Source organism: Ochotona curzoniae, unplaced genomic scaffold (genome assembly GCF_017591425.1).
Source record: "Ochotona curzoniae isolate NIBS_2020 unplaced genomic scaffold, NIBS_Ocur_1.0 scaffold_4701, whole genome shotgun sequence".
NCBI lineage: Eukaryota > Metazoa > Chordata > Mammalia > Lagomorpha > Ochotonidae > Ochotona > Ochotona curzoniae.
This window is the reverse complement of record NW_024467122.1, coordinates 68,272,838-68,299,191: the sequence shown is the minus strand read 5'-3', so window position 1 is coordinate 68,299,191 and position 26,354 is coordinate 68,272,838. Positions and strand designations below refer to the sequence as shown.

The window sequence follows — 26,354 nt, the reverse complement described above, 5'->3', positions numbered from 1 at the left end:
AAGGCATGTGGGCTGCTTGAGGACAGGGGCCGTGTCCCATGTTGGTGTCTACAGAATACCATGAAATACCCAACTGACACTTGATATTTACCCGGAGGAGAGATGGATGATGTGACACAGTGGCATCCATCACAACACGTTAAGACCAAGGGGTTTGGGATATTCTTTTGAGGATGGCCAACTCTATCATGTTACCTTTTGGGATTAAGGAAAGTTGGCTCATTCTAAATCGTCCTAGGAGGCGATGAGCAAAAATATTCAGCCCCCAGTGAGTTCTACTGGCCTGAGTCCCTAGGAGAGGAGAAAACCAAGAGATCCCACCATGTCGAACTTTTTACTGGCCTTCTCACACCTCTTCAGCTGACAGAAACCTTCAGCAAGTGTCTGTAAATAGTTTCCGTGATAGAAACTTCCACCCGTACTGGAAACCAAACTCCCGGTCACTCTACCTCTTCAGGATTCATCTTTAGCTTTTTTTTTTTTTTGCTGGCCGAGTCAGACCTTGAGCGGTGTGTGGAGAGACCGTTACACGCCCCCTCTCCTCGGAGAAAACTACCAGTCCCAGAATACAGTTCGCTTGTCTTCCTGGAGAAAACATCCCATGCATCCCCTCACTCACGCACGCCGCGACGAGTGGTAAACCGAGCAAAGCATGCTGGGTTTTGTAGTCCCCGCGGCGCCTTTCCCTAAGTCTTTCGCGCTACTCTGGCCGGGCCCCGCCTCTCCCCAGCTCCTTTTTTTTAGTGTTGGCCTTTTCGAAGACCAGGAAGTTGCTAAATCCTGAGACCGGCTGCTGAGAGACGGTGGCTCGGGTGGGACAGCCGCCAGGGATGGCGGAACGTGAGGATGGAGCGGGTGTCTGGGCTGTTTTCCTGGACGCTGAAGAGAGTCCTGTGGCTCTCAGGCTTCTCTGAGAGCGGAGCTGCCCGGCAGCCCCGGATCATGGAAGAGAAAGCGTTAGAGGTTTATGGTAATTAATTTTACTTAGTGCCGCTTATGGCGCTCTCAGTGCAAGGTCGGAGGGTGGAGGTGGGGTCGGGAGGACAGGGCCTCACCTGAGGGTTTTGGGAGTGAGACCCGGATTTTCTTTGGCTGTCGGTGGTGGCTAAGGCAGCGTTTTTTTTTTTTTGGGGGGGGGTCACTGAGTCACGCGGGAGTGTGGATTCTTCTAGGACCTCGGCTCTTCGTAAACCCACGGCACACGGAACCTGAGGGTTGCCTGTCCCACGCCCTTGCAGCCTTCCCAAGACTCGTGGGCAGAGCAGCATTCCACGGTGCTTGGCTCGCAAGCAGATCTGGCCTGGGATTGTACTGCTTGCTGCTCCTGCCTTTGCTGGCTGCTGGTCGTGTGGTCTTCCCGCTTCTGCAGAGGGCACTGCCGGGCTATGGCCGACTTGGGTACCGGGCCAAGGTCACAGCCGCTTTCTTCTGCGGCAAAGTCAGTAGGCAGAGGTCTCTGAGGGGAGGACATGGTGAGGTCTCCGTTTTAAAGTTGTTTTGCCCAGTCATAGGGAAATGCAAAACCCACGTATGAGGGGAAACTCAGAAAATTCATGGAAAAGGAGCCGTGTTTTAATTCCCTTTGCCACGAACTGTTTTTGTTTTATTTAAATATTTATTTATTTGAAAGGCAGAGCTAGAGACAGAGGGAGGAGATCTTTTATCCACTGGTTTACTTTGCTAGGGTCAGAGCTGTTTGAAGCCAGGAGCCAGAAGCTTCTTCCCGGTCTCCCATGTGGGTGCGGGAGCCCAACTTCTCTTTTTGGGCTAACTTGTGCACTTTTCTCAGGTGCATTAACAGGGAGATGGATTGGAAGCAGAGCAGTCTGGACTCAGCCAGTGACCTTATGGGATGCATGTGCTGCCGCAGCTCAACCCTCCATGAAATTTAAAGTCTTCTGTGTATACACATATACGTTGTTTTTTTTTCTCTACAGTAAATGTTCACTGTGGGACCATCTTAGGTGTACATGTGAGGAAAGTCTAGTCACACTTTCAGTAAGAAAGGGGCAAAGACTAAGTCTAGCTCTTCCAATTCTGAACTTGAGGAATTTTCCACCATTTTACAAGTGCCATGTGGCTTTTCCCCTGGAATTGTATATTTTAAAAAAAACTAACAAAAATGGATGTAAGCATTGAAAGATCCACCTGTAAGAATATGGATAACGTTTCGGTGAGGTTTTACAGGTTAGAAGGAAGCTAGGAATGGGAAAGACCTTTGGGGCTAATTTGAATTCTTTTTCTTGCTTACTTTATCCTGGCCAGCTAGTGAGGAGTGTAATGGAGACATTCGTGTCCTGCCAGGCCTCCTCCATGGCATCCACCGATGGCAGGGCCTTGGAGAGTGTGATCCTAATCCTTTAAACCAACATTGAGGGAGAGCTAGCTATGCAGAAGCACAGAGACTTGAGGAAAGACTGCAGAAGTTCGGGTCCAATGCGTTGTCCTAGCAGCTAAAGTCCTCCCCTGCACACACTGGGATCCCATACGGGTGCCAGTTCTAATCCCGGCGGCCTTGCTTCCCATCCAGCTCTCTGCCTGTGGCCTGGGAAGGCATTCAAGGACAGCCCTGGAAGAGGCTCCGGGCTCCTGGATTTGAATCGATCGGCTCAGCTCAGCTCTGGTCGTTGTGGCTGCTTGGGGAATGAATCAACTCATGGAAAATGTTCCTCTCTGTCTCTCCTCTCTATATACCTGACTTTGCAGTAAAAATAAGTACATCTTTAAAAAAATCACAACAATATTTTTTTTAAAAAGCCTACAGAAGTTCAAAGGACAGATGCTGATTTCTGGGGATGAGGGAGGATTCTAGGACAACTTTACAGGAGGGCCGACAGCCAGGGGCCTGAGAGAATTGTGTGGGTTTAGAGGGTCTGCCCACCAAGCTGAGGAAGCCAGAGCCAAAGTGTGGGGCTGAGAAGTGGGAGGTGGGTGGGACCGGAGGATAGGGCTGGAGGCAGAGATGAGGTTGAATTTTGTTTTCAGTCAGTGGGTTGGAATTGGTTGCTGGAGAAAATCTTAGAAGGAATAGTGTGGAGGGCAACCTTGCTTGCTTTTTAAAGAAATCTGTCTAAAGCTCTGGAATCACAGGAAACTATGGAATTCACTTTTAAGAACATGATACACTGCATACAAATGAGTGCACTGGGTGGAAGCCTAGGAGAAGAGGCAAAACATTCTTGTTCATGAAACCCCTTTGCCTGAGTCCCGTAGCTCTAGGAAAGTTCTGTGTTTATTCCATTCTGTTTCTTATCAAGTGATAAGCCTAGGAGATAAATGGGAAGATAAATGGGAAGAAGGTAGACATTCCTTTGTTTTGCTGAACTGCATTTGTGATTGCAAGGGAGCTTATAAATAATAGAACGGAACCAAGCTGGGAACATCCTCTGTGCAGTTCTGCTTTTTTTCTACCTCTCTGTTCCTCTTTATTGTTCTCTTCAACTTTTTTTTCAAGATTAGCTTTTTTTTTTTTAAGTTTTATTTATTTTTATTGGAAAGGCGGATATACAGAGGGGAGACAGAAAGATCTTCTGTCCGATGGTTCACTCCCCAAATGAGCGCAATGACTGGAGCTGAGCCAATCTGAAGCCAGGAGACAGGAGTTCTTCTGGGTCTCCCATGAGGGTGCAGGGTCCCAAGGCTTTGGGCCGTCCTCGACTGCTTTCCCAGGCCACAAGCAGGAAGCTGGATGGAAAGCAGTGCCGCCAGGATTAGAACTGGCATCCATATGGGATCCTGGCGCATGCAAAGCAAAACTTAACCACTATGCTATCATGCCGGGCCCATAAAGATTAGTTTATTTTTATTAGGCAGATTTACAGTAGGAAAGATCTTCCATCCCTTGGTTCACTCCACAGATGGTTGCAGTGGCCAGAGCTGAGCTGATCTGAAGTCAGGAGCCAGGAGCCTCAAGCCTCCTCTGGGTCTCCCATGAGGGTGTAGGGTCCCAAGGCTTTGTACCATCCTACACTGATGCAAACAGGAGCTGAAAGGGAAGTCGACCAGCCAGGACGCAAACCCCATATGAGCCAAATAGAATCCGGCTCTACAAGGTGGAGGAGTAGCCACTGAGCTATTGCACTGAGCCTGTTCTCTTCTTTGCAGCCTCTCAGTGAGAAGGAAAACTTGTCTCTTCAAGGCCAGCCCCGGTCCCCACCTTCGTGATCCTGTCATGTGCTTATTTTCCTAGCCTCCCTCCTCCCCACTGTATGTTTTCAGTCTGTTTCATTCTTCCTTTTGTGCTATAAAGCGTACTCAAGTTTCCCTAATCCTTCTCTTTGTTCTAGCTTTCTTATTAAGCTACTGGTCTTTCTCTGCTCTTCCCAACCAAAACTGTAGGAATACATTTTCAGTTCTCACTTGCTTTACTTTTTGCAAGCTTATCTGGGGCCCTCGCTTCACTTCTTGGTGGCCTCCTGGTTGACCAATGGATGCCTTGCTTCAGCTCTCACTGCCTGTTCCCTGCTCTGATTCTTGCTGCCCTTTCTCATTCTAAACCTTACTTTATGTGCTTCACATAAGGCTCTCTCCTAGGGTCTCTTCCTTTTCACACCAGTAATTTCTCAAACAGGACAATGCATAAAAATCATCTGAAGAACTTTCTTAAAAAAAAAAATGTTTCTTTTCATGTACTTGAAAAATAGAACAAGGGAATGTGACAGCAAGTGAGCGTCCATCCACTGTTCCATTAATAAAATATGGCAGCAGTTAGGCAGGGGCTGAAGCCGGAAACCAGGAACTCCATCCTGATCTCCCACTTGGGTGGCAGTGTCCCAGACACTTGAGCCGTCATCTGTTGTCTCCCAGGGTGTGCCAGCAGGAAGCTGGGTCGGAGTGGAGAGGTGGGCACTTGAACCCACACTCTGATATGGGATGTGGGTATCTCGAGCTGCAGCGTAACTTCCTGCGCCACAGCACCCATTCCAACCTGAGGAATTTTTGTAACTCTTGAATGCTCAGGCCGTACTCCAAGCCAATTAAATCAGAAACTCTGGGGATGCGGCTCAGACATCAAGTTGCTCAGTTATATAAGGTTCCTGGTCATTCCAGTGTTCAGCCAACGTCCTATTCCTTTGCCCAGTATTCGCCTGTAAATCTTCCTTGTTTCTTAGATGTAAAATATGACTCATCTTCCTTCTTGTCTTCTACATCCAAATGATTGTCACGTTCTGTTGATTCTGCCTCTGAAATGAACTTCCTCCTGTTGCTCTTAATGTTGTCATGTGCTGCCTGTTTTAGCCCCAGATTTTTCAGCTCTGTTCATTCCTTCTTCCTTCCTTCCTTTTTAAATATTTATTTATTTTTATTGGAAAGTCAGATATACAGAGAGGAAGATCTTCCATCAAATGTTTCACTCCCCAAGTGATTGCACCGTTAGGTGCTGCGCCGATCCGAAGCCTGGAGCCTGGAGTTCTGGGTCTCCCACATGGGTGCAGAGTCCCAAGGCTTTGGGGCTGTCCTCGACTGCTTTCCCAGGCCACAAGCAGGGAGCTGGATGGGAAGCGGGCTGCCGGGAATAGAACCGGCACCCATATGGGATCCCGGTGCTTTCAAGGTGAGGACTTTAGCCATTAGGCCACAGCGCCAGATCCCATATTTATTTAATATTTTTTAAAGACTTATTTATTTTTATTGCAAAGTCAGATATAAAGAGAGGAGGAGAGACAAAGAGGAAGAACTTCCGTCCAATGATTTACTCCCCAAGTGAGTGCTATGGCTGATAATGTGCTAAACAGAAGCCCGGAGCCAGAAACTTCCTCCAGGTCTCCCACACAGGTGCAGGGTCTCAAGGCTTTGGGCCATGCTTGACTGCTTTCCCAGGCCACAGGCAGGGAGCTGGATGGCAAGTCAGTCTGCTGCGATTAGAACTGACGCCCAAATGGGATCCCGGTGCGTTCAAGGCGAGGACTTCAGCTGCTTGTCCACGCCGCCAGGCCCTATTTATTTATTATTTGAAAGACAGATTTTACAGAGAGAAAAGGAGTGATAGAGAGAGGTTTCCCATTGTTGGTTCACGCCCCAAATGGTCACAATAGCTAGAGCTGAGTTGAGTTGGTGAGAATCCAGGAGCCAGGAGCTTCTTCCAGGTCTCCCATGTGCATGAATGGCTTTGGGACATTCTCTGTTGGTTTTCCAGATCATAAGCAGGGAGCTGGATGGGAAGTGAAGCAGCTAGGACTCGAACTGGCAGCCGAATGGGATACCAACACTACAGGGAGAAAGGTTAGCTTGTTAGGCCACTATTTTGGCCCCTGAAAGGCCTTTGATAGTCCCACCCACATCTTTTGTTCTATTCTTCCTCACTTATGTCAGGTTCCAGGGATCTTAAATTTCTTGTGATTCACTTTGCGTTTCATATATTCATGTATACTATTCAGAATTTTTGTTCAACCAGAATTTTAATTCCATTTTCCATGAACTTATTGAAGAGCCCTCATATTGAAACATTACCTATTTTAATTTTTAAAAAAATTTGTTTTTATTTGAAAAATAGAAACAAAAACAGAAACAGCTCTTGTATCCACTGATTCACTCCACATGGCTACAATAGCTCAGTGCTGGTTCAGGCCAGAGCCAGGAGGCAGGAACCAGAGGCAGGTCTTTCGCATGGTTGGTTGGATCCAGTTACTTGAGCCCGGACCTGCTGCCTCCCATGGTATGCAGTAGCAGGAAGCTGTAGTAGAAGTGCAGCTAGGGTTTGAAGCCCGGCGTGCTGCAAAGGTGTATAGGACAGAAGTGGCAGCTGCTGCATAGAACACCTGCCCTGAAATGTGTCCCTTTTTGGAAAGTTTGCTGCAGGTTTCGCACGCTTGATATCGCATGCTTCAACACCAAATGTCTCTTCCCCCTGGGCTTCCTTGACACTTTCCACATTCCCTTTATGTTTTCTCTGCAGCATGGAGCCCAAGAAACTGGGAATGTTCTGGCATGACGAGAAAATCATTTTTTCAGAAAGAAGCCAGTCATGGGCGTTTCTATCAGATATCTGGGAGTTGGCTGTAGTATTTTCGTTAAACAAACAAACAAAAATCAGTGCTTATATGATCAGTACTACATGTTTCTTATTGGGAAGTACGCATGCCTTCATAGAGTACTTTGTTTTCCATGATTCTTTAGATTTGATTCGAACTATCCGGGACCCAGAAAAGCCCAATACTTTGGAAGAACTGGAAGTGGTGACGGAAAGCTGCGTGGAGGTTCAGGAGATCAATGAAGACGACTACCTGGTTGTCATCAGGTTCACACCGACAGTACCTCATTGCTCTTTGGCAACTCTTATTGGTAAGGGTCTCTCTGTACACACACACACACACACACACACACACACACACACACACACACACACACACACACACACACACACGATTCTGTATGTATGGACAGAGTCTTCATTTTCCAAATGTGGAATCTGAAGTTCAGAGATTTTAGGTGTCTATCCTTGATCACATTGGCCAGAAAATGGCTCAAGCCCCTGACTCTTTTTTATTTTTTTAAAGATGTATTTATTTTTGTTGCAAAGTCAGATTTACAGAGAAAAGGAGAGACAGAGAGGAAGAACTTCGTGCAATGATTCACTCCCCAAGTGAGCGCTACGGCCGGTGCTGCGCTGATCCGAAGCCCGGAGCCAGGAACTTTTTCCAGGTCTCCCACGCAGGTGCAGGAAGTGGTGCTGCCGGGATTAGAACTGGTACTCATATGGAATCCTGGCACACGCAAGGCAAGCACTTTAGGCACTAGGCTACTGTTCCAGGCCTAGAAAGTATGTCTTAAAAAATGCTTTGACATGTTGTGGTCCTGGTGCAATGACTCAGTGACTAAATCCTCACCTTGCAAGCGCCAGGATCCCATATGAGCCCTGGTTCACATCCTGGCTGCTCTACTTCCCATCTAGTCCCTTTCTTATGGCCTGGGAGAGCAGTAGAGGATAGCCCAAAGCTTGGGACCCTGCAGCCATGTGGGAGACCCTCAAGAACCTCCTGGTTCCTGACTTTAGATTAGTGTAGCTCCAGGCACTGCAGTTATTTTGGGGAGTGAAGCAGTGGATGGAAGATCTTTCTCTTCGTCTCTCCTTCTCTCTGTTAATCTGATCTGTCTTTCCAATAAAAATAAATCTAACAAAAAAACCTAGTTTGACATATGAGTCCTTAAAGGGTCCAAGAAACTAGAGAAAAATTTTGAAAAGATTTATTCATTTATTTGAGAGGTAGAGTGGCAGAGAGGGAGACAGTAGAGAGAGAGAAAGCTCTACGATTTGCTGGTTCACTCCCCAAATAGCTCCAACAACCACATTTGGAGAGGGCCGAAGCCGTGGGTCAGGAACTCCACTGTAGTCTGCTACATGGGTGATAGGATCCCATGTACTTGGGCCTTCTTCCACATCTTCCCAGGTCCTTCATCAGGGAGCTAGATCAAAAGTAGAGCAACACGCAAATTTGCATTCTGATGTGGGAAGCCCACGTTGTTGTAAGCAGGAGTTTAACTTGCTGTACTACAATACTTGCTCCAGTAAATTTATTTATTTTTTAAAATCTCACTTACCTAAGTTATAAAAGTAGCAAGTTTACTGGGTAAATGTAAAACTCTACAAAGCGTATTGGGGGACATAAAACTCCTCTGTCATGAAAGAGCATGTATTTGGGCTAAAATTGCAGCTCTGGCAGCTCTACCTGATACTGTGATGAAGAGTAGCATGTATCTTGGTATATATGACAAATCCGTGTTGAAAAGTCTGTATTCTTTGATTCAGGGATTAAGGAAGTAATTCCACACAAGAATGTGGCAGACTTACTTAGCCTTTCCATGCCTCAGCTTCCTTAGCTGTAAAATGGGGACAATGAAGGTTATTGCCAGAGCTGTAAGAGTAAAGTCATCAAAGACTTGAAATGTGAAGAACGCTTTTATTTCTAGTTTAATATTAACCTCCATTTAGTGAATGGTTTAATTCCAGATTATTTTGGTGGGTATTGCAAAAGTTAGTGGGAAATGCATATTATCTTTAGAACTTGGGGACAAGTGTTTGAGACTATGCTTGTTGGAGTGCTGGGCATGAAATCCAGGCTCCTCCTCCAATTCCAGCTTCTTACTAAGGAGCCCCTTGGGAGGAAGCAGGTGATGACTCAAGTGCTTGGGTCCCTGTGCTCACTGGGGAGACCCGGGTTGAGTTCTTGGCTCCTGGCTTTTGCCTAGACCTGCCCTGGCTATTATCTTTCTCTCTGCCTTTCAAATCAAATGAAAATGAATAATAAATAAAAATTAACCAAAGCCTTATGGATAGACTTCAAAATTTTTTGCACTAAAATAAACTTCACATTGAATTAATTTTTTCCCTGATCGTTTTGAAGTTTCCTCTTGCAATTACATACAATCATCCTGATTGCAGTTATAGACAGACTGGATTCATGGGGACAGAGACTAAGCAGGGCTGAGAGTAGGTTCAGGTTGATATTTCAGAACTGTTCATTTCGTGAAGTCTCATCGCTTTGGTCCATTGATAAGGGATTAAGACCGTTGGCCTTTCGGAGGGGAGTGTAATAGTCTGTCACAGCCTTTGTGTTTGATCCATCCAGTGGGGAGATGCTGAGAACAGCCCACTTTGGGGCCCATTTGCTGAGCGGTGCGTCTGAGGAGCGGGCAGTCCTCCCAGGGAAAGGAAAGGCTCCTGAGTAAAACCCCACCCTGGCTGCCTAGCCAGCCGTCTTCTCAGCCTTGTCCTGGGAAGGAATGCCAAAAGACAAGACTATGAAGGCATGTAACTCGGAGTTGCCAGGGAACTGATTACTAACCATTTGTTCTGACTTAGGCCCCCCATGAATGGCTGTGTTCCAATGGATAGGGTGTAGGATTTGGACTGGGAGGTGTCCACCTGTGCCGCTGTATGATGTTGGATAAACCACTTAGATTGTTATGCTGGCTGTGAAATGAAAATTTTAAAATAGTGATTGCTAGCACCCATTGGGCACTTATTATGTGTTATGCAGTGTTTTAAGTACAATGTACTACAATGTATTAATTCTCCGTAGGCCTTCTCTGCTCCCATTTGTGGTAGTACTGTTACTATACTCTTTGTACAAATACAGAAACTGAAGGTCAGAGAGGTTGAGGTGGTAGCTTGCCCAGGGTCACACAGCTAGGAACCCAAAATGTCTCAGTTATGCTATACCATGTCTCTTGAGGATAATTCTAAAGAAAGTGTTTTGTGAATAGTAAGCAGTTATTTACTGGTAAAATGCCTGGCAATAGTGACCAAACACATAAAGATGTTCAGATGGTGTGCAAATCATAAGTTAAGGAGACAGATTTTGTTCTAAAATTTTTTTTCAAGATTAATTTTTATTGGAAAGACATTTACAAAGAGGAGAAAGAGAGACAGGAAGATCTTCTGTCTGCTGGTTCATTCCATAAGCAGCCACAACAGCTGGAGCCAGGAGCCAGGACCTTCTTCCAGGTCTCCCATGCAGGTACAAGGTCCCAAGGCCTTGAGCCATCCTCTACTGCTTTCCTAGGCCATATGCAGAGAGCTGGATGAGAAGTGAAACAGGTGGGGTTAGAACTAACACCCATATGGGATCCTGGAGCATGCAAGGCAAGGATTTAGCCACTAAGCCATCTTGCTGCGCCCATGAGACAGATTTGGAGTAAAGAGAGAGGAACCCTCCTGGATATACTCAAGGCAGCTCTTATTCCTCTGAAGGAAATGATAAATTTTCTGTAATGTCCCCTAATAGTTTTACAGGACTACTGTGTTTTTAGACTCTGAGCTAAGCAGTCTCATTGGGTCATCAAATTGTTTTCTGTATTCTGTGATTTTTAAAAATATTTTGTTTGAAAGCTTAATGGTTCTCAGGAAATCAAAAACAAATTGATTTTATCCCTCCGCAAAAAATGTAGTCTAACACCTAGTTGGCTGTGTTGGTTTGGGGTTTTGTTAATGTCTTTTTTTTTTTTTAAAAGGGTTGTTTGAAAGGCACAGATAGAGAGACAGAGAGACAATGGGAGATCTTCAGTCTCTCCCAAAGGGCTGCAGTTCGGGGCAGGGCAAACCTGGTGTCAAGAGCTTAGACTGTCATCCGTAAGTGGGTGGTGGGACTCAAGCACCTGGGCCATCTTCTGCTGCCTTTGCAGGAACATTAGCATAAAGGTGGATGGGGAGTGGAGCAGCTGGGATCCTGGTGTTTACAGGTGGAAGATTAGCTAGTTGAGCCATTGCGCTGGTCCTAATATTTAATTTTTAATAAAATAAAAACATTTAGAAATTGTCTTCAGCATAACAAGCCATTATGCATTAGTTGGGAGAGGAATTAAATTGCTCCAAATAGAAGCCTGAAAAGTCAGAGATTCATATTGTGTCTTTATTTATTTATTTATTTTTTTCGGAAATTTTGACTGAAACACTCTTCATAGTGAGAGTGGTTTCATTTATCTTCTGTTGTCCAGAATATGGATTTGATTTGAAAGCTTTTTCCTCTAATTCAAGATGCGGAGTAAGTGGAACATTGGCACCAAGGATCTGTTCCAAGTCCAGTTTTAAATTCTGTGACAAGTCTCAACTGCAAACAGCAATTATTGAGCTGTGACTTAGCTGAGGCGATAAACTGAACAGAAGCTGAGCTTGGGGAAGTAATTAGTGTCTTGCAGGCATAAAAGAATCCACATTGGGAAGTTTCATGGTACATTATACATTAGAGAAGCAGAGACGTGGACAGAAGTGAGGTGGCTACTACTTGTTGGATTACGCCGTTAGTGTCCACATAGCTAGGGCTGGACCAGGGCTGAAGCCAGGAGTCAGGAACTCCATCCAGGTCTCCCACATAGATGGGAGAGAGCCAGCTATTCGAGCGGTCCTGGTGCTTCCAAGGAGTCACATTAGCTGTTAGCTGGAATCAGAAGCTGGAACCAGGATTGAACCCAGAGATTCTGAACTGTAGCGTGGTGTCTCCGCTGGTTATCCTAACTGCCAGGCCGAAGGTGCCGCATATGGCCTTGTACCTTTTTCTTTTCTTTTTTTTTTTTTTTAGAAGAGATAATTTTGAGTCTACGGCCATACCACCCTGAACGCACCCGATCTCGTCTGATCTTGGAAGCTAAGCAGGGTTGGGCCTGGTTAGTACTTGGAAGGGAGAAGAGATAATTTTGATATGATGGATATTATTCATATTTATCTGAGCAGCAGAAATAGCTTTCATCTGCTTTCCTCCCAAAGTGCCTGCAGCAGGTAGAGCTGGTCCAAACTGAAAATCAGGAGTCAGAAACTCAACCTGGGTCCCTTAGGTGGACGACAAGGCCTTTACTGCTTGCGCCAGCACTTACTATCTCCCCTGGACTCCCAGCAGGAAGTTACCATCAGAAGTGGAGCCAGGGCCCAGAGTGAAGACTCAATTGGCTAAACCTCCTTGCAAGTGCCAGGATCCCATATGAGCAGCAGTTCATGTTCCGGATACTCCCCTTCCAGCTCCCTGCTTGTGGCTTGGGAGGCCAGTGGAGGCTGACAAGCTTTGGGACCCTGTGCCTGCATTGGAGACCCAGAAGATGCTCCTGGTTCCTGGCTTCAGATTGGCTCACCTCTGGCTGCAGGTACTTGGACAGAAGATCTTTCTGTCTCTTGTTCTCTCTGTAAATCTAAAGATTTGTTAGTTATTTTTATTGCAAAGGCAGATTTATAGAGAAGAGAGACAGAGACAAAGATCTCTTCCATCTACTGGTTCACTTCTCAGGTGGCCACAATAGCCAGAGCTGAGCTGATCTAAAGCCAGGAGCCAGGAACTTCTTCGAGGTCTCCCACACGGGTGCAGGGTCCCAAGGCTTTGGGCTGTCCTGAGCTGCTTTCTTAGGCCACAAGCAGGGAGCTGGAAAGGCAGTAGAACAGCTAGGACAGGAACTGGTGCCCATACAGGACACCAGCAGTTGCAAGGTGAGGATTTTCCTCACTAGGCTATTGCACCAGGCCCAAAATAAATCAATTTTTAAAAGAAAAAAAAATAATAAAGAAGTTGAGCTAGTACTTGAACCCAGACTCTAAATATATGGCTCAGGCTTCCTAGCTAGAGTTTTAATTGTAGACTGAATGTTTGGCTCTTACCACACAGCCTTTTAAAAATTAGTCTTTTGAGCCTGGCATGGTGGCCTAGCAGCTGAGGTCCTTATCTTAAACTCATCGGGATCCATATGGGCACCAGTTCTAATCCTGGCAGCACTGCTTCCCATCTGGCTCCCTGCTTGTGGCCTGGGAAAACAGTTGAGGACGGCTCAAAGCCTTGGGACTCTGCACCCATTTGGGAGACCTAGAAGAGGCTCCAGGCTCCTGGCTTCGGATCGGCTCAACTCTGGCTATTGCAGTCACTTGGGAAGTGAATCAGCGGACGTTAGATCTTCCTCTCTAGCTTTCCTCGTCTCTGTATATCTGACTTTCCAACAAAAATAAATAAATGTGAGTGTAACTGGGTTTTGCATGTCTGTATGTTCTGGCCTATAGCAGAAAATCGTGATAGCTGAGTGACTTATCTGACCCTCACTTGAAGGCCAGCTGATGTAGAGATGAGGTACAGCCTTTGCTTTACAGCCATGCTAAATTCCAGTCCCATCTGTGCCAGTTCACCGGCTTAGTAATCTTAGCCAGGCTACATTTGACCTTGCATTTATAGTTTGAAAAACATGATTAGTAATGCCTAGCTCGCTGGAGTATCATGGGGAGTGCGTAAGACTCCCTGTCACAGGATCAGGCTCAAAGGAAACCTACAGTGGGCTGTTGCCAAGCTGTTTTCAGCTGCCCTGTTGAATGGGGCACCTACACTACACTATGCTTTTCTAGAAACTGATAAGATACAATGCAGAATTAACTGGAGAGGTTTTTCTTTTTCTTCCTCAGGGCTATGCCTAAGAGTAAAACTTCAGAGATGTTTGCCATTTAAACATAAGGTAAGGAAAGTGTTGTTTGTGTTTAGAATGGTTTTGTGAATTTGTTAACTGTAGTATCACCTATTTCAAGTATACGATTCAGGAGGCTGGCATTGTTATGTCAGGATGCCAGTTCAAGTCTTAGCTGTTCTGGTTCTGATCCAGCTCCCTGCCAATGCTCCTGGGAAAGCAGTTGATCATGGCCCAAGTACTGGGACCCCTGCAACTGAGCTAGGAGGCGCAGATGGATTTCCAAGCTCCTGGCTTTAGCCTGACCCCCTTGGTAGTTCTGGCCATTTGGAATGTGAAGCAGCAGTTAAACTTTTCAAGTGAAGAAACTTAAGGGCCCAGTGCTGTGGTCTAGTGGCTAAAGTCCTCTCCTTGAACACACTGGGATCTCATATGGGTGCCGGTTCTAATCCCGGCAGCTCCACCTTCCATCCAGCTCCCTGCTTGTGGCCTGGGAAAGCAGTCAGGGAGGGCCCAAAGCTTTGGGACCCTGCACCCATGTGGGAGACCCAGAGGAGGTTCCTGGATCCTGGCTTCGGATCGGCGTAGCACTGGCCGTTGCGCTCACTTGGGGAGTGAATCAGTGGACGGAAGATCTTCCTCTCTGTCTCTCCTCCTCTCTGTATATCTGACTTTGTAATAAAAATAAATAAATATTTTTTTTTAAATAAATAATTTATTTATTTTTATTTGGAAAAAAAGTTACTGAGAGAAGTAGAGACAAAGATCTTCCATCCATTAGGTCACTCCCCATAAGGCTTCAATGGCTGGGTTCGATGGTTTGAAGCTGGGATCCAGGAGCTTCTTCTGGATCTCCCACTTTTGGGTGTAGGGGCCCAAGCATTTGTATCATTTTCTTTTTTTTCTTTTTTTTTTTTTTTTTGATTTAAATTTTTTTTTTATTAATAAAATTTATTTTGACATTCTTTACATAGTTAGTTAGAGTAAGAAGGTTCAAGGGCTACAGGAAAGTGGATAATACTAGTATGTTTTCCATATTGTTACCTTCATGTTTAAAGGGGGGTATTAAGGGAGAAGGCCCACCCAATTTCCCACCCTCCCCAGGTCCCGGATGTAGGGCATGCTCTGAGGTTCTTGCTCAAGTGGTTTTGATATTGCCAGTTATGAATCGCTGTCAATCTTGCCACTCCAAGCACTATGAGGTCTTTGAAAAATCCACTGATTGACATAGTCCATCATAGCTGAGATGGTTGGTTGACCCGTTCTGTCTTCTCTCTTTTCTTCGTTAGGGTTCTGAGTCCAGCATTTAGATTAGGAAGATCTCCAAAGAAACTTCTTGTATGTGCTAACAAGTACAGGGCCTGGCACCATCCATCGCTCCAATCAGCTGGTGGTTGTAATTGCTGGGTTGGTTCTGTTTTCACTCCCGACTTCCACTGGAACCAATGGGTGTTGCAGTCCAGCCTGGTTCTGCCCAGCACATACTTGGCCCTCACATAAACCAGTGGGAGCTGCAGCCTAGTTGGAGCGACCCACAATAACCCCCCACCAGGCCCGCCCCCTACCCTGGTTTGCCAGTAAGTGTAGCAGTAGTCCAGTCTGTCCCACACCCCATTCCACCCCAGCCGCTGTCTTAGTTTTATGTCCTCCTGTGGAAGTGGTAACCCAAGAGGGATGAGCCCACTATTTCCCTCCCAGGCATCTCCCACTCCCAGATTCCAGTTGATGCTGCCCAATCAAACCTCGCCCACTTTAATTTTGTTTGCACCAGTAGGAATAATCCGCCGAGCCTGGCTTTTCCCTGATCTAGTCCACATGAGGCGCACAGGTGTGGTAGCTCTGCCTAGTCTGGTCTGCCCCCATCCCAGCCCATGCTCTCCTGCGGAAGTAGCTGTCCTGCAAAGGAACCCTCCCTTATTCCCCTGCTGGCTCTGCCCACTTCCTTTCTTGTTCTCAGGCTGGTTGGACACTGCGGTCCCTTCCGGTACAGGCAACCTCACCTCGGCATTCCATATTGTGCACTAGTCTTTGTTGCGACCAAACCTGGTTCGACCCACACTGGTACCTGGATTTGCCAGTGGATGACGTGGACAGATTCAGCCTGGTCTTGCCCCCACGTCTGCCAATTGTATACCAGTGGGTAGCTTTCCATGGCCTTTTCTGGGCTGTTTCCTATCATGTTTCTTGCGCTGACCTGCCGGGTCTGTGTCCTGCCAGAGGAGTTGCCCAGGCTCCTCCATCAGAACCTCTCCCAATGCCAGGTTTCACGCTTACCAGTGGGTCCATGAGCCAACCCTGCTCAGTCCACCTCCTGTCATAGCAGGAACTGTGGCTTTTCCTGACTGGCCTTCCACCCAATCTGGTTCTTGCTGTTGGATGTTCCAGCCCAGCCATGGTTTGTCCATACCCACGTATGGCTCACACATGGCTCAGTAGGGGTTTGAGACCTTGCCTAGTCCATCGCACATCTGCCCTGGTCCTCCAGAACACCAGGGGGAGTCGGGGTCCGGCCCGGTTCGGTGCATCCAATCCCAGTCCACACTTGTGCCAAGGGAGACTACAACTGTATCCAGATCAGAACGCAGCCCCCTTCCAGGCCACGCATCTCTTGGTGGGAACCTCAGCCCAGCTAGGGTTGTCCCCTTTGCTCCCCAACCGGGTCTGTTCCCAGCTTTAGATCACTCGCATGCCAGTGGTTGCTCTGACTCAGCTTGGCACAGCTCCTTACCTGTCCCGACCTCTGCCTTAGACACTGTGGCTTCACGACCATGGCTCCCGCAGACCAGTAGGTACAAGAGCCTAGCTTGGAATGACCTTTGCTCCCTCCTGGTTTCTAGTTTTACTTGTGGGCTAAGGTTTGCTCAGTCGTACCAGATCTACTCTGTTCCCTACCAGTTGACACATTAGCCAGCTGTTGGAGCTACTTTTGCAGGACAAGCCCCAAGCCCAGGCTTCTGCATGGACAGGTATTTGGTGCTCAGCATTATTAGTGATTACAAGTTTTACAAAGGAAGAGTTACTGCCTGTTTCAGGTCCGAGAATCACAACGGGTTCAACCTGGAGCTAATTAAGCAGCGACTCAAAGAACCAAATCCCCAGAGCTCACCAGCCGGGCGGCCAGCAGGCGGAGCCTGGCACCAATGGCGCACCAATGAGGGCGGTGGGTGGGTCCCGGACCTGCCCAGTCCCAGAGGCCTTCCCCCTCGGTCTACTCACCCCGAAGGAAGCAGCCCCCGGAACCCAGCAGGCCCGGGAACGGCTCACCATGTGCCCATGGTGGCCGTCCGGGATCCAGGCATGAGACGCCCCGTCCTGAGACCCACCAAAAATAAATAAATCTTAAACACACACACACACACAAGATGTGGGTGTCCCATGTGGCAGCTGAACTGCTGTGCCAAACATCCACTTAAAAAAAAAAGAAGAAACTTAAAATAGAAAAAGTATATAATTCAGAGTTTTCTAGTAGTTCAGATCCTTTACCTAAGTTGAGTTGACTTTTTATTCCTGACTTGTAAGGATTCTTTGAAGATTTATTTATTTTTAATTTTTAATTTTTGGAAAGGCAGATATACAGAAAGGAGAGAAAGATCTTCCGTCTACTGATTTCACTCCCCAGGTGGCCGCAAAGGCTGGAGCTAAGCCGATTTGAAGCCAGGAGCCAGAAGCTTCTTCCATGACTCCTGCATGGATGCAGGCTCCCAAGGCTTTGGTCCATCCTACTGCTTTTTTTTTTTAAATTTGTTTATTTTTGTTGCAAAGTCAGATATACAGAGAGGAGGAGATACAGAGAGGAAGATCCTCCATCTGATGATTCACTCCCCAAGTGACTGCTACAGCTGGTGCTGCACCAATCCAAAGCCAGGAGCCAGGAACTTTCTCCAGGTCTTTCACATGGGTGCAGGGTCCCAAGGCTTTGGACTGTCCCCAACTGTCTTCCCAGGCCACAAGCAGGGAGCTGGATGGGAAGCAGGGCCTCTAGGACCAGAACCGGCGCCCATATGGGATCCTAGCGCATTCAAGGCAAAGACTTTACCTGCTAGGCCATGGTGCCAGGCCCCATCCTACTTCTTTCCTAGGCCACAAGCAGGGAGCTGGATGGGGAGTGGAGCAGCTGGGACCCAAACCAGCACCCATTTGGTATCCTAGCATTTGCAATGGGAGGATTAGCCAATTGAGCCACCTCAATGGATCCTACTTTTTCAGTTTATTAAAAATATTTTTCAAAAAGGCAAAGCGACAGAGACCTTCCAGTCTACTGGTTTACTTCCAAATGAGCAAGAGGTGGGGCTGGGGTAAGGCAAAGGTGAAAGTCAGGAACTTCATTCTGATCTCCCATGTGGGTGGCAAGGTCTGCTGCTTTCCCAGGTGCAATAGCAACGAGCTGAATCGGACTTGACCTGGCACTCCCGTCTGAGATGTCAGCATACAAGCTTAGCCTTCAGTGCCGCAGTGCCATCGTCTTTTGATGATTTTTCTTTTTTTATTTTTTTAAAGATTTATTATTTTTTTAAGAAAGTCAAATTTACAGAGAGATGGAGAGACAAAGTTTTTTAATTTTTAATTTAATTTTTTTTTAAAGATTTATTTTATTTATTGGAAAGTCAGATATACAGAGAGGAGGAGAGACAGAGAGGAAGATCTTCTGTCCGATGATTGACTCCCCAAGTGAGCGCAACGGCCAGTGCTACGCCGATCCAAAGCCAGGAGCCAGGAACTTCTTCCGGGTATCCCACACGGGTGCAGGGTCCCAAAGCTTTGGGCCCTCCCTGACTGCTTTCCCAGGCCACAAGCAGGGAGCTGGAAGGGAAGTGGAGCTGCTGGGATTAGAACCGGCGTCCATATGGGATCCCGGTGTGTTCAAGGAGAGGACTTTAGCTGCTAGGCCACGCTGCTGGGCCCAATTTAATTTTATTTTTTTAAAGATTTATTTATTGTTATCGGAAATTCAGATATACAGAGAGGAAGAGAAACAGAGAGGAAGATCATCTGACTGATGATTCACTCCCTAAGCAGACTCAATGTATGCAGCAGAGCTGATCTAAAGCCAGGAGCCTGGAGCTTCTTCTGGGTCTCCCATTTGGTTGCAGGATTCCAAGGCTTTGGGCCATCTTCCACTGCTTTCCCAGGCCACAGGCAGTGAGCTAGAAGGGAAGTGCAGTCAGGACATGAACCGATGTCCATATGGCATCCTGGTGTGTGCCAGGTAAGGGGTTTAGCCACTGAGCGATTGCGCCTTGTCCCTGAAGCCTGCATGAGTGCCACTGTGTTCACGTGTGTTCCTGAAAGCAGTTAGGGGAATTGCCCCCAGCCAGGTTTTCACAAGTGACCTAAATTAAACAAACAAAAAAACCCTACTGTTTGTGTTTCTTTATCTAGAGAAGATTGTGAAATTCATCCCCAAATCTTTGATACTAGAAACAGAATCCAGGCTGTCATTCCAGGATTCTTAGAATGCGCTAATGTTTTTGTTTTTCCTCTTTTTCCTTCCCAGTTGGAGATCTACATTTCTGAAGGAACTCACTCAACAGAAGAAGACAGTAAGTAGTAGTCTTGAGACATTTTTTTAAAATGTATTTATTCGAAAAGCATTATCAGAGAGAAAGACATAGAGAAGAGCGAGGGATCTTCCATCTGCTGGTTCATTGCCCACCTGGCTGCAGTGGACATGACAGAGCTAGGCCTAAGCCACGGAACTGAGACTCTGTCCCTGTCTCATGAGAGTGGCTGCAGGGGCCCCGGCACTTGGGCCGTCCATCCTCCACTGCTTTCCCAGGTGCTTTAAATGGGGAGCTGATTCAGAAACTGAGCAACCAGGACTAGAACCAGGGCCTGTATGGTATACCAGCATTATAGAGGCAGTAGCCCTACCCACAGCATGAACATTTTAAACACATTATTACTATTATTGAAATACAGCCTTAGACAGTAGCTTATCCTGAATACCAAGTTATACTTCCAGATAGGTATCTTTTAAAGGAAGGGACACAATCAGTTATTAGTTGCTAGATCGCAGTTGGGGAAACTAAAGCACACTAAGGAAGTCATTGTTTTCCGTGGACCCTTAGTGAGCTAGAACCCGTGGGTGTTGACTGGCCTCCACATCTGTCACAGATACCCAGTGCTAGGGGCCATGTCTTGTAAGCTCTGAGAAAGGCTTGCTTCTGTCCTGGGGTGGCACGCTGGAGCTGTAAAACTGACACTGAAATTGGAAGTCAGCACATAAAGGTTTAGGTGGGGAAGTGCTGTCTCGGGAAAGTGTATAAGAATGGGAATGGGGAACCTTTTCTCTTTTTTAAAAAGATTTATTTGTTTTTATTGGAAAGGCAGATATACAGAAGAGAGACAGAGAGAAAGATCTCCCATCTGATGATTCATTCCCCACGTGGCTGCAATGGCCAAAGCTGAGCCAATCCAAAGCCAGGAGCCAGGAGCTTCTTCTGGGTCTCCCACGCAGTGCAGGGTCCCAAGGCTTTGAGCTGTCCTCAGTTGCTCTCCCAGGCCACAAGCAGGGAACTGTATGGGAAGCTGGGCTGCTGGGATTAGAATCGGCGCCCAAATGGGATCCCGGCGTGTTCAAGGTGAGGTCTTTAGCCGCTCGGCTACAGCGCCGTGCTTGGGAACCTTTTTTGTGCAGTGGATCTTTGACCGATAGAAAAATCAATCAGTAATTACTTAAAAATAGTAGAGGTAAGGTTTGGAAAAGCAAAAGACAAAATGTTTTAGGTAGTTTAATGTGTTTCATTAAAAAGAACTTTATGGGACTGATGTTGTGGCTTAGCCAGTAAAGCTGCTGCCTGTGAACACTGGAACCCCAGATGGGCCCTGGTTGAACCCTTTGCTGTTTTGCCTCTGCTCCAACTCTGTGCTGATGGCCAGGGAAAGCAGTGGAGGATGGTCCAGGTGTCTCTCCTGCCATCACATGGGAGACATGGATAAAGTTCCTGAGGCTGGCCTAGCCTTGGCTGTTGCACCTTCAGAGGAACAAATCAGTGGAAAGTATCTCTCTCCCTGTTTTTATCTCTTACACTCTCTCCTTTTTTCTCTGTAACTTTGACTTCCAAATAAATAAGTAAATTGTTAAAAGAATTTTTATTTACAAATTAGCACTAATAATGAGAAGTACTTTTAGCTTTCCTGACTGGGTAAATTGAGAAGGTGGAAACGACAGCGGACGGGAGCGGAAGAGGTGGCAGTGGAGTGAGAACCATGGTAAGGGAGCTTCAGCGAGGATGACAGCGACTCAGCAAAGGGGACTGCAGCTGGGGAGGGATACACAGAAGCGTGTGCCCGGACGAGCGAGCCAGAGGGGGGCACCTGCTGTATTTGGAGCAACAGCCTGGCCACAAAACTTTTCAGGGCCGTCACAGAAACTCTGAAAGCCATGTCCTGTTTTCACAGTTGCAGATACAACATTATGTCATTCAATAGATCACTATGTACTTCAGATATATTATTCTATATCCATTGCAGATAGATCATCATATACTTCAAGTAGATCATATAACTTTATGTGCTAAGTTTATTCATAAGCTGAGACATCTGAGTTGAGGTATCCTAAATCCACTCTGGTTCTAGTTTGGAGTCTCCTCTAAACTCCTCTATTCTAGAGTGTGATAGTGACAATGACATTGAACCTAGTGATTCTGGTTTTTTACTTGTAAACACTTACTCCATGTCTTCTATGCTTAGGCACAGTTCCTCTGAGACACACACCTGTCCATGTGGAGCCTGCTGTGCAGGAGGAAGAACCAGAATGAACTGAAATGGTTTACATAGTGTGTGTGTGTGTGTGTGTGTGTGTGTGTGTGTGTTTAAGACTTGTTTTATTTTTATTGCAAAGTCAGATATACAGAGAGGAAGATCTTCCATCTGATAATTCACTCCCCAAGTGACTGCAACAACTGGAGGTGAGCGTATCCAAAGCTAGGAGCCAGGAGCCAGGAGCCAGCAGCCAGGAGCCAGGAGCCTTGAGCCTTTTCCAGGTCTCCCACGTGTGTTCAGGGTCCCAAAGTTTTGTGCTGTTCTCAACTGCTTTCCCAGGCCACAAGCAGGGAGCTGGACAGGAAGTGAGGCCGCTGGGAATAGAACTAGAGCTCATATGGGATCCCAGCGCGTGCAAGGCAAGGACTTTAGCCACTAAGCTACCACGCCGAACCCATGCATGTGTTTCTATGTAAGAATTACAATATCCCAGAAAAGTCAGATTTTAGTAAAAAGTACAGACATCTGATGTTTTTAAAAAAGAATTATTTATTGAAAGGTAAAGTGACAGAGACAGGGAGTTGCATAGAGAATGAGATCTTCCATCTGCTGCTGGTTCACTTCCCAGATGACTGATTGTAGCAGCTGGGCTGGGCCAGGCCAGGCTGAACCCAGGAGCCTGGCACTCCATCCAGGTCTCACACATTGAGGGGCAGAGGCCCAGGTGTTTGTGCCATATTTCCCTGCTTTCTCAAGTGCATTAGCAAGGAGCTGAATTGGAAATAGCAGCCAGGACTTGAATAGGCAGGACATGCTCCCATTATAGACCGTAACTCCGTATCACTGACCCCAACATCTCTCTTTTGAACTTTTCCGTTAAGAATGCCATTAATATGACCCTGTGTGGTTGCCTAGTGGCTTAAGTCCCAGCCTTGTGCATGCCGAGATCTCATATGGGCCTGGGGTTCTAATTCCGGTGGCCCTGCTTTCCATCCAGTTTTCCATCCAGCTTCCCATTTGTGTCCTAGGAAAGCAGTTGAGGATGGCCCAAAGCTTTGGGACCCTGCCCCCACATGGGAGACCAGGAAGAAGCTCCTGACTTCTGATCAGCTGAGCTCCAGCTATTGCAGCCACTTGAGAGTGAATCAGTGGATAGAAAAATCTTCCTCTCTGTCTTTCCTCCCCTCCATATATGTGACTTTCTAATAAAATAAATAAACAAATCTTAAAAAAAAAAAAAGAAAGAATACTATTAGCAGGGTCAAGCGTGATGGCTCAGTTGCTAAATCTTTGCCTTGCATGTGCTGGGATCTCATACGGGTGCAATTAGTGTCCTGGCTGTTCCACTTCCCACCCAGCTCCCTGCTTGTGGCCTGGGAAAGCAATCGAGGATGGTCCAAAGCCTTGGGACCCTGCACCTGCATGGGAGACCCAGAGAAGGCTTTTCTCTTGGCTCTGGTTTGGCTTAGATCCATCCAGCTGTTTTGACTACTTCGGGAGTGAACCAGTGGATTGAAGATCTTTCTTTTCTCTTGCTCTAGTTCTCTGTAAATCTGCATTTCCAATAAAAGAAAAAAGAAGCCATTAACAAATTACAACAAAACAGATCAATACTTTCATTATATGTAATGCATGCAAGATGATGTGTTCGCTGTCTTGCTGCACAGAGCCTGTAATAACACGCATGGACTACCGTGTTGGTGAGATAGCCAAAGGTTATTAATGGCATCAGGCTTTTATAGACTGAGGCTCACATAGGATAAGGGAGAAGGTATTGAGGAACTTAAAGCCTTTCTACAGAACCCATCAATTGTTTCCGCACTCTTGTTTGAAACTATTTTTTGTTTTGTACATACAATCAAGTGTCCTCATTCAAATGATATCCAGTCAGTTGTTGTCATACAAATGATAACCTATTAATTGTCATCCTGCGAATCACAGTGTCCTTCTACGGTCATGTTAAAAAATAAAAGACCTGGTGGGTTGATAGTAAAGAATATAACCAAAAATCCACACTAGGAGAACTAATAAATAAACATGGGAAATGTTCCAGCACTATTAATTAGGGAAATGCAAATCGCATTATTGTGGAAACATTTTTCTGTTTTGTGTTTATGTGTATGTATTTGCTTTGTTGGCAAACTGATAGTTTGTGTATTGTTTTGGCCAAGTAAATTGGTAAATATTTTTGGAAAAATGATTCAGTGATAACATATAAAATATTCATATTCTTTGACCTCATTCTTTTTTTTTTTTTCTAAGGTGATTTGTTTATTGGAAAGTAGAGGCACAGTGACAAAGACTGAGGGAAAGGAAGAGAAAATCTTCCCTTTTCTGATTTATTCCCAAATGCCTGCAGTAGCCAGGGCTAGGTCAAGCCAGATTCAGGAGCCAGGAATTTCATCCTGGTCTCCCACATGGCTGGCACGACCCAAGTGCTTGGGCCACCTTGTGCTGCTTTCCCAGATGCATTAGTAGGAAGCTAGATTAGAAGCTGAGCAGGTAGGACACTCCTCAGTGCAATGCTGGCGTCACAAGCAGCAGCTTAATCCCCTGAGCCAGGATACCAACCCCTGCAGCTTAGTCTTCATAGTCACTTTTTTTTTTTTCATGTTAAGAATAACTGCAATATTTTTTTTTCTGTGCAGATAGAAAAGTATTTGCGAAGGGACTAGCAGGGAAGGGGAAAGCACCTCCAGAGAGAAAGCCGGGAGGTGGGGTGCCTTTCAAAAGAGGAGGGAGAGAGACACCCAGCTCTACATTTAAAAAAAAAAAAAAAATGGCTCGAGTAGCGACATAGCAGATGCCAGCATCCTCTATCAGCACTGCTTCTCGTCATGGCTGCTTCCTCTCAGATTCAGATTCAGATCCCTGTTAATGGCCTGGAAAAGCAGTGGTGTGGGGCGGGGGAGCTCAAGTCCTTGGGTCCTTGTATGCACTTGGGGGACCCAGAAAAAGCTCCTGGCTTCAGATCAGCCCAACTTGGGCCATTGTGGTCATTTGAGGAGTGAACCAGCAACAGAAGAGCTCTGTCTCCCCCTCTTTCTGTTTTTGTAACTTTTTCAAGTAAAATAAATGGGTTTTTAAAAAATGACTAAAAAGGAAAAATAGCCATTTCAGAGATGTATGTACTTGGAATATAAGGTTTATGTACGTGAACAGTGATGGGAAAGAAATTAAAATAGTTCTAGCAGAGTAGCAGGATCATAGGAAATATTTTTTCCCTGCAGTTGGCTATCCAAAGTTTAAAAACCACATTATGAGTAATAAACAGCTTTAACGTCTTAAGGAGTTAAATTCTTTGTCCTGTGGGGCTAGTGCTATGGCACAGCCTCCTGTAGCACCAGCATCACGTGTGAATGCTGGTTCAAGTCCTGACAGCTCCACTTCTAGTTCAGCTCCCTGCTGAAAATGGTGGAAGACAGTCTAAGTCCCTGGACCTCTGCACCTGAATGGTGGACCTAAAAGAAGCTCTTTGCTTCATCTTGGCCCAACCTTAGCCTCTTGGGGTGGGAACCAGCAGTTTGGAAGATACCTTTCTCTCTGCCTTTCAACTAAATAAATGAAGCTTTTTTTTTTTTTTTTTTTAATTCTCTGTTCTGTAAAAATATTATCTGTTGTGATGTACTGACAAAGCTCTGTTACCTTCTGTGTTTTACAGTCAACAAGCAGATCAATGACAAAGAGCGGGTGGCTGCTGCAATGGAGAACCCCAACCTACGGGAAATAGTGGAACAGTGTGTCCTGGAGCCTGACTAATTGCTCTCTTAAAGGCCACCAAATCGTAATTATTTGCTATATTTGTTTAAACTCTTTGTAAAATAGAAAAGACTCATGTTTAATACAAAGGTGATTTGTACCTCAAAATCTTTTTTAAAAGATTATTTCCAAGTAACATTTAATTACAAGGTAGGACTTGATTTGCTCAGCGGATAACATTCTCAGGATTTGTAACACTTAATGTGATCAGACAGAAAAATATTTTCTAGCTCTTATGTGTAACATGAGTTGCTATTTTTCTGGTGCCCGTTCTGATACAGCTACTTTTCATGTCAAATATCTACCGTGCCCAAATGTATCCTATTTAAATCATTGGTCTATAAAATAAATTTTTAAAAGATGATTTTTGTAATGACTCAGCTTCAAATGTGTTTTTCAAAGTGTAAATTCAAGTGTAATGATTGACTTCAAAAAGAACTTCCCACTGCTTTATTTTTGCTGATTATTATGTAAAATCAGATCTATGAACTAAAAGTGCCTGGAAGATCAGATCCTTCAGTGAGTCCTGTTATAAAAGAGGAACAAAAATGTGTGTTAGATGACAGACTTGAGGGTTTTTTTTTTTTTTTTTGATTGCTGTTATTTTTATTTGAAACTCAGAGTTACAAAGAGAAGGGGAGAGATAGAGATCTTCCATCTACCAGTCAGCTCACCAAATTTTTATTTTTTGAAAGATTTATTTTGTATATGTGCTACCAAAGATAGAATTATTTTGAAAGTCAGTCGTATATCTATATATATAGATATATATGACTGTATATATAAAATATATGATTTATTTTGAAAGTCAGAGTCATATATATGACTGTGATATATATATATTTATAGATATATATTTATTTTGAAAGAGTCATTTATGACTCTGATATATACATGTGTGTATATATATATATATATATATAGAGAGAGAGAGAGAGAGAGAGAGAGAGAGAGAGCAAGCATGTGCTTTTTCTTCCACTGGTTCATTCCCCAGATAGCTGCAACAGCTGGGACCTTGGGCTAGCTTCTGC

At 45.6% G+C, this 26,354-nt stretch overlaps 1 protein-coding gene across 5 annotated transcripts; it reads left to right on the top strand.

Annotated features, from left to right (window-relative positions):
• Nucleotides 1–686: 686 nt before the first annotated feature.
• Nucleotides 687–25,677, top strand: CIAO2A (cytosolic iron-sulfur assembly component 2A). 5 transcript variants are annotated; one of them, XM_040969445.1, is made up of 6 exons: nucleotides 697–970; nucleotides 7,117–7,281; nucleotides 13,862–13,911; nucleotides 19,355–19,400; nucleotides 21,553–21,640; nucleotides 25,226–25,408. In XM_040969445.1, exons 1-5 carry the CDS (start codon nucleotides 847–849, stop codon nucleotides 21,618–21,620), a joined length of 453 nt encoding a protein of 150 aa, XP_040825379.1. In that variant the 5' UTR covers nucleotides 697–846; the 3' UTR covers nucleotides 21,621–21,640; nucleotides 25,226–25,408. The 5 variants fall into 5 exon arrangements, with proteins under 5 accessions (XP_040825376.1, XP_040825379.1, XP_040825381.1 ...); XM_040969443.1 differs by lacking the exon at nucleotides 21,553–21,640 and having other exon boundaries at nucleotides 708–970; nucleotides 25,226–25,677; XM_040969447.1 differs by lacking the exons at nucleotides 13,862–13,911; nucleotides 25,226–25,408 and having other exon boundaries at nucleotides 698–970; nucleotides 21,553–21,638.
• Nucleotides 25,678–26,354: the final 677 nt, after the last annotated feature.

Excerpts from the sequence above, each read along its gene's own strand:
- CIAO2A (XM_040969442.1), top strand. The coding sequence starts at position 847 with ATGGAGCGGGTGTCTGGGCTGTTTTCCTGGACGCTGAAGAGAGTCCTG. Across the intron at positions 971-7,116 it reads GAAAGCGTTAGAGGTTTATG|ATTTGATTCGAACTATCCGG; the intron begins GTAATTAATTTT and ends ATGATTCTTTAG. Across the intron at positions 7,282-11,373 it reads CTCTTTGGCAACTCTTATTG|AAATTTTGACTGAAACACTC; the intron begins GTAAGGGTCTCT and ends TATTTTTTTCGG.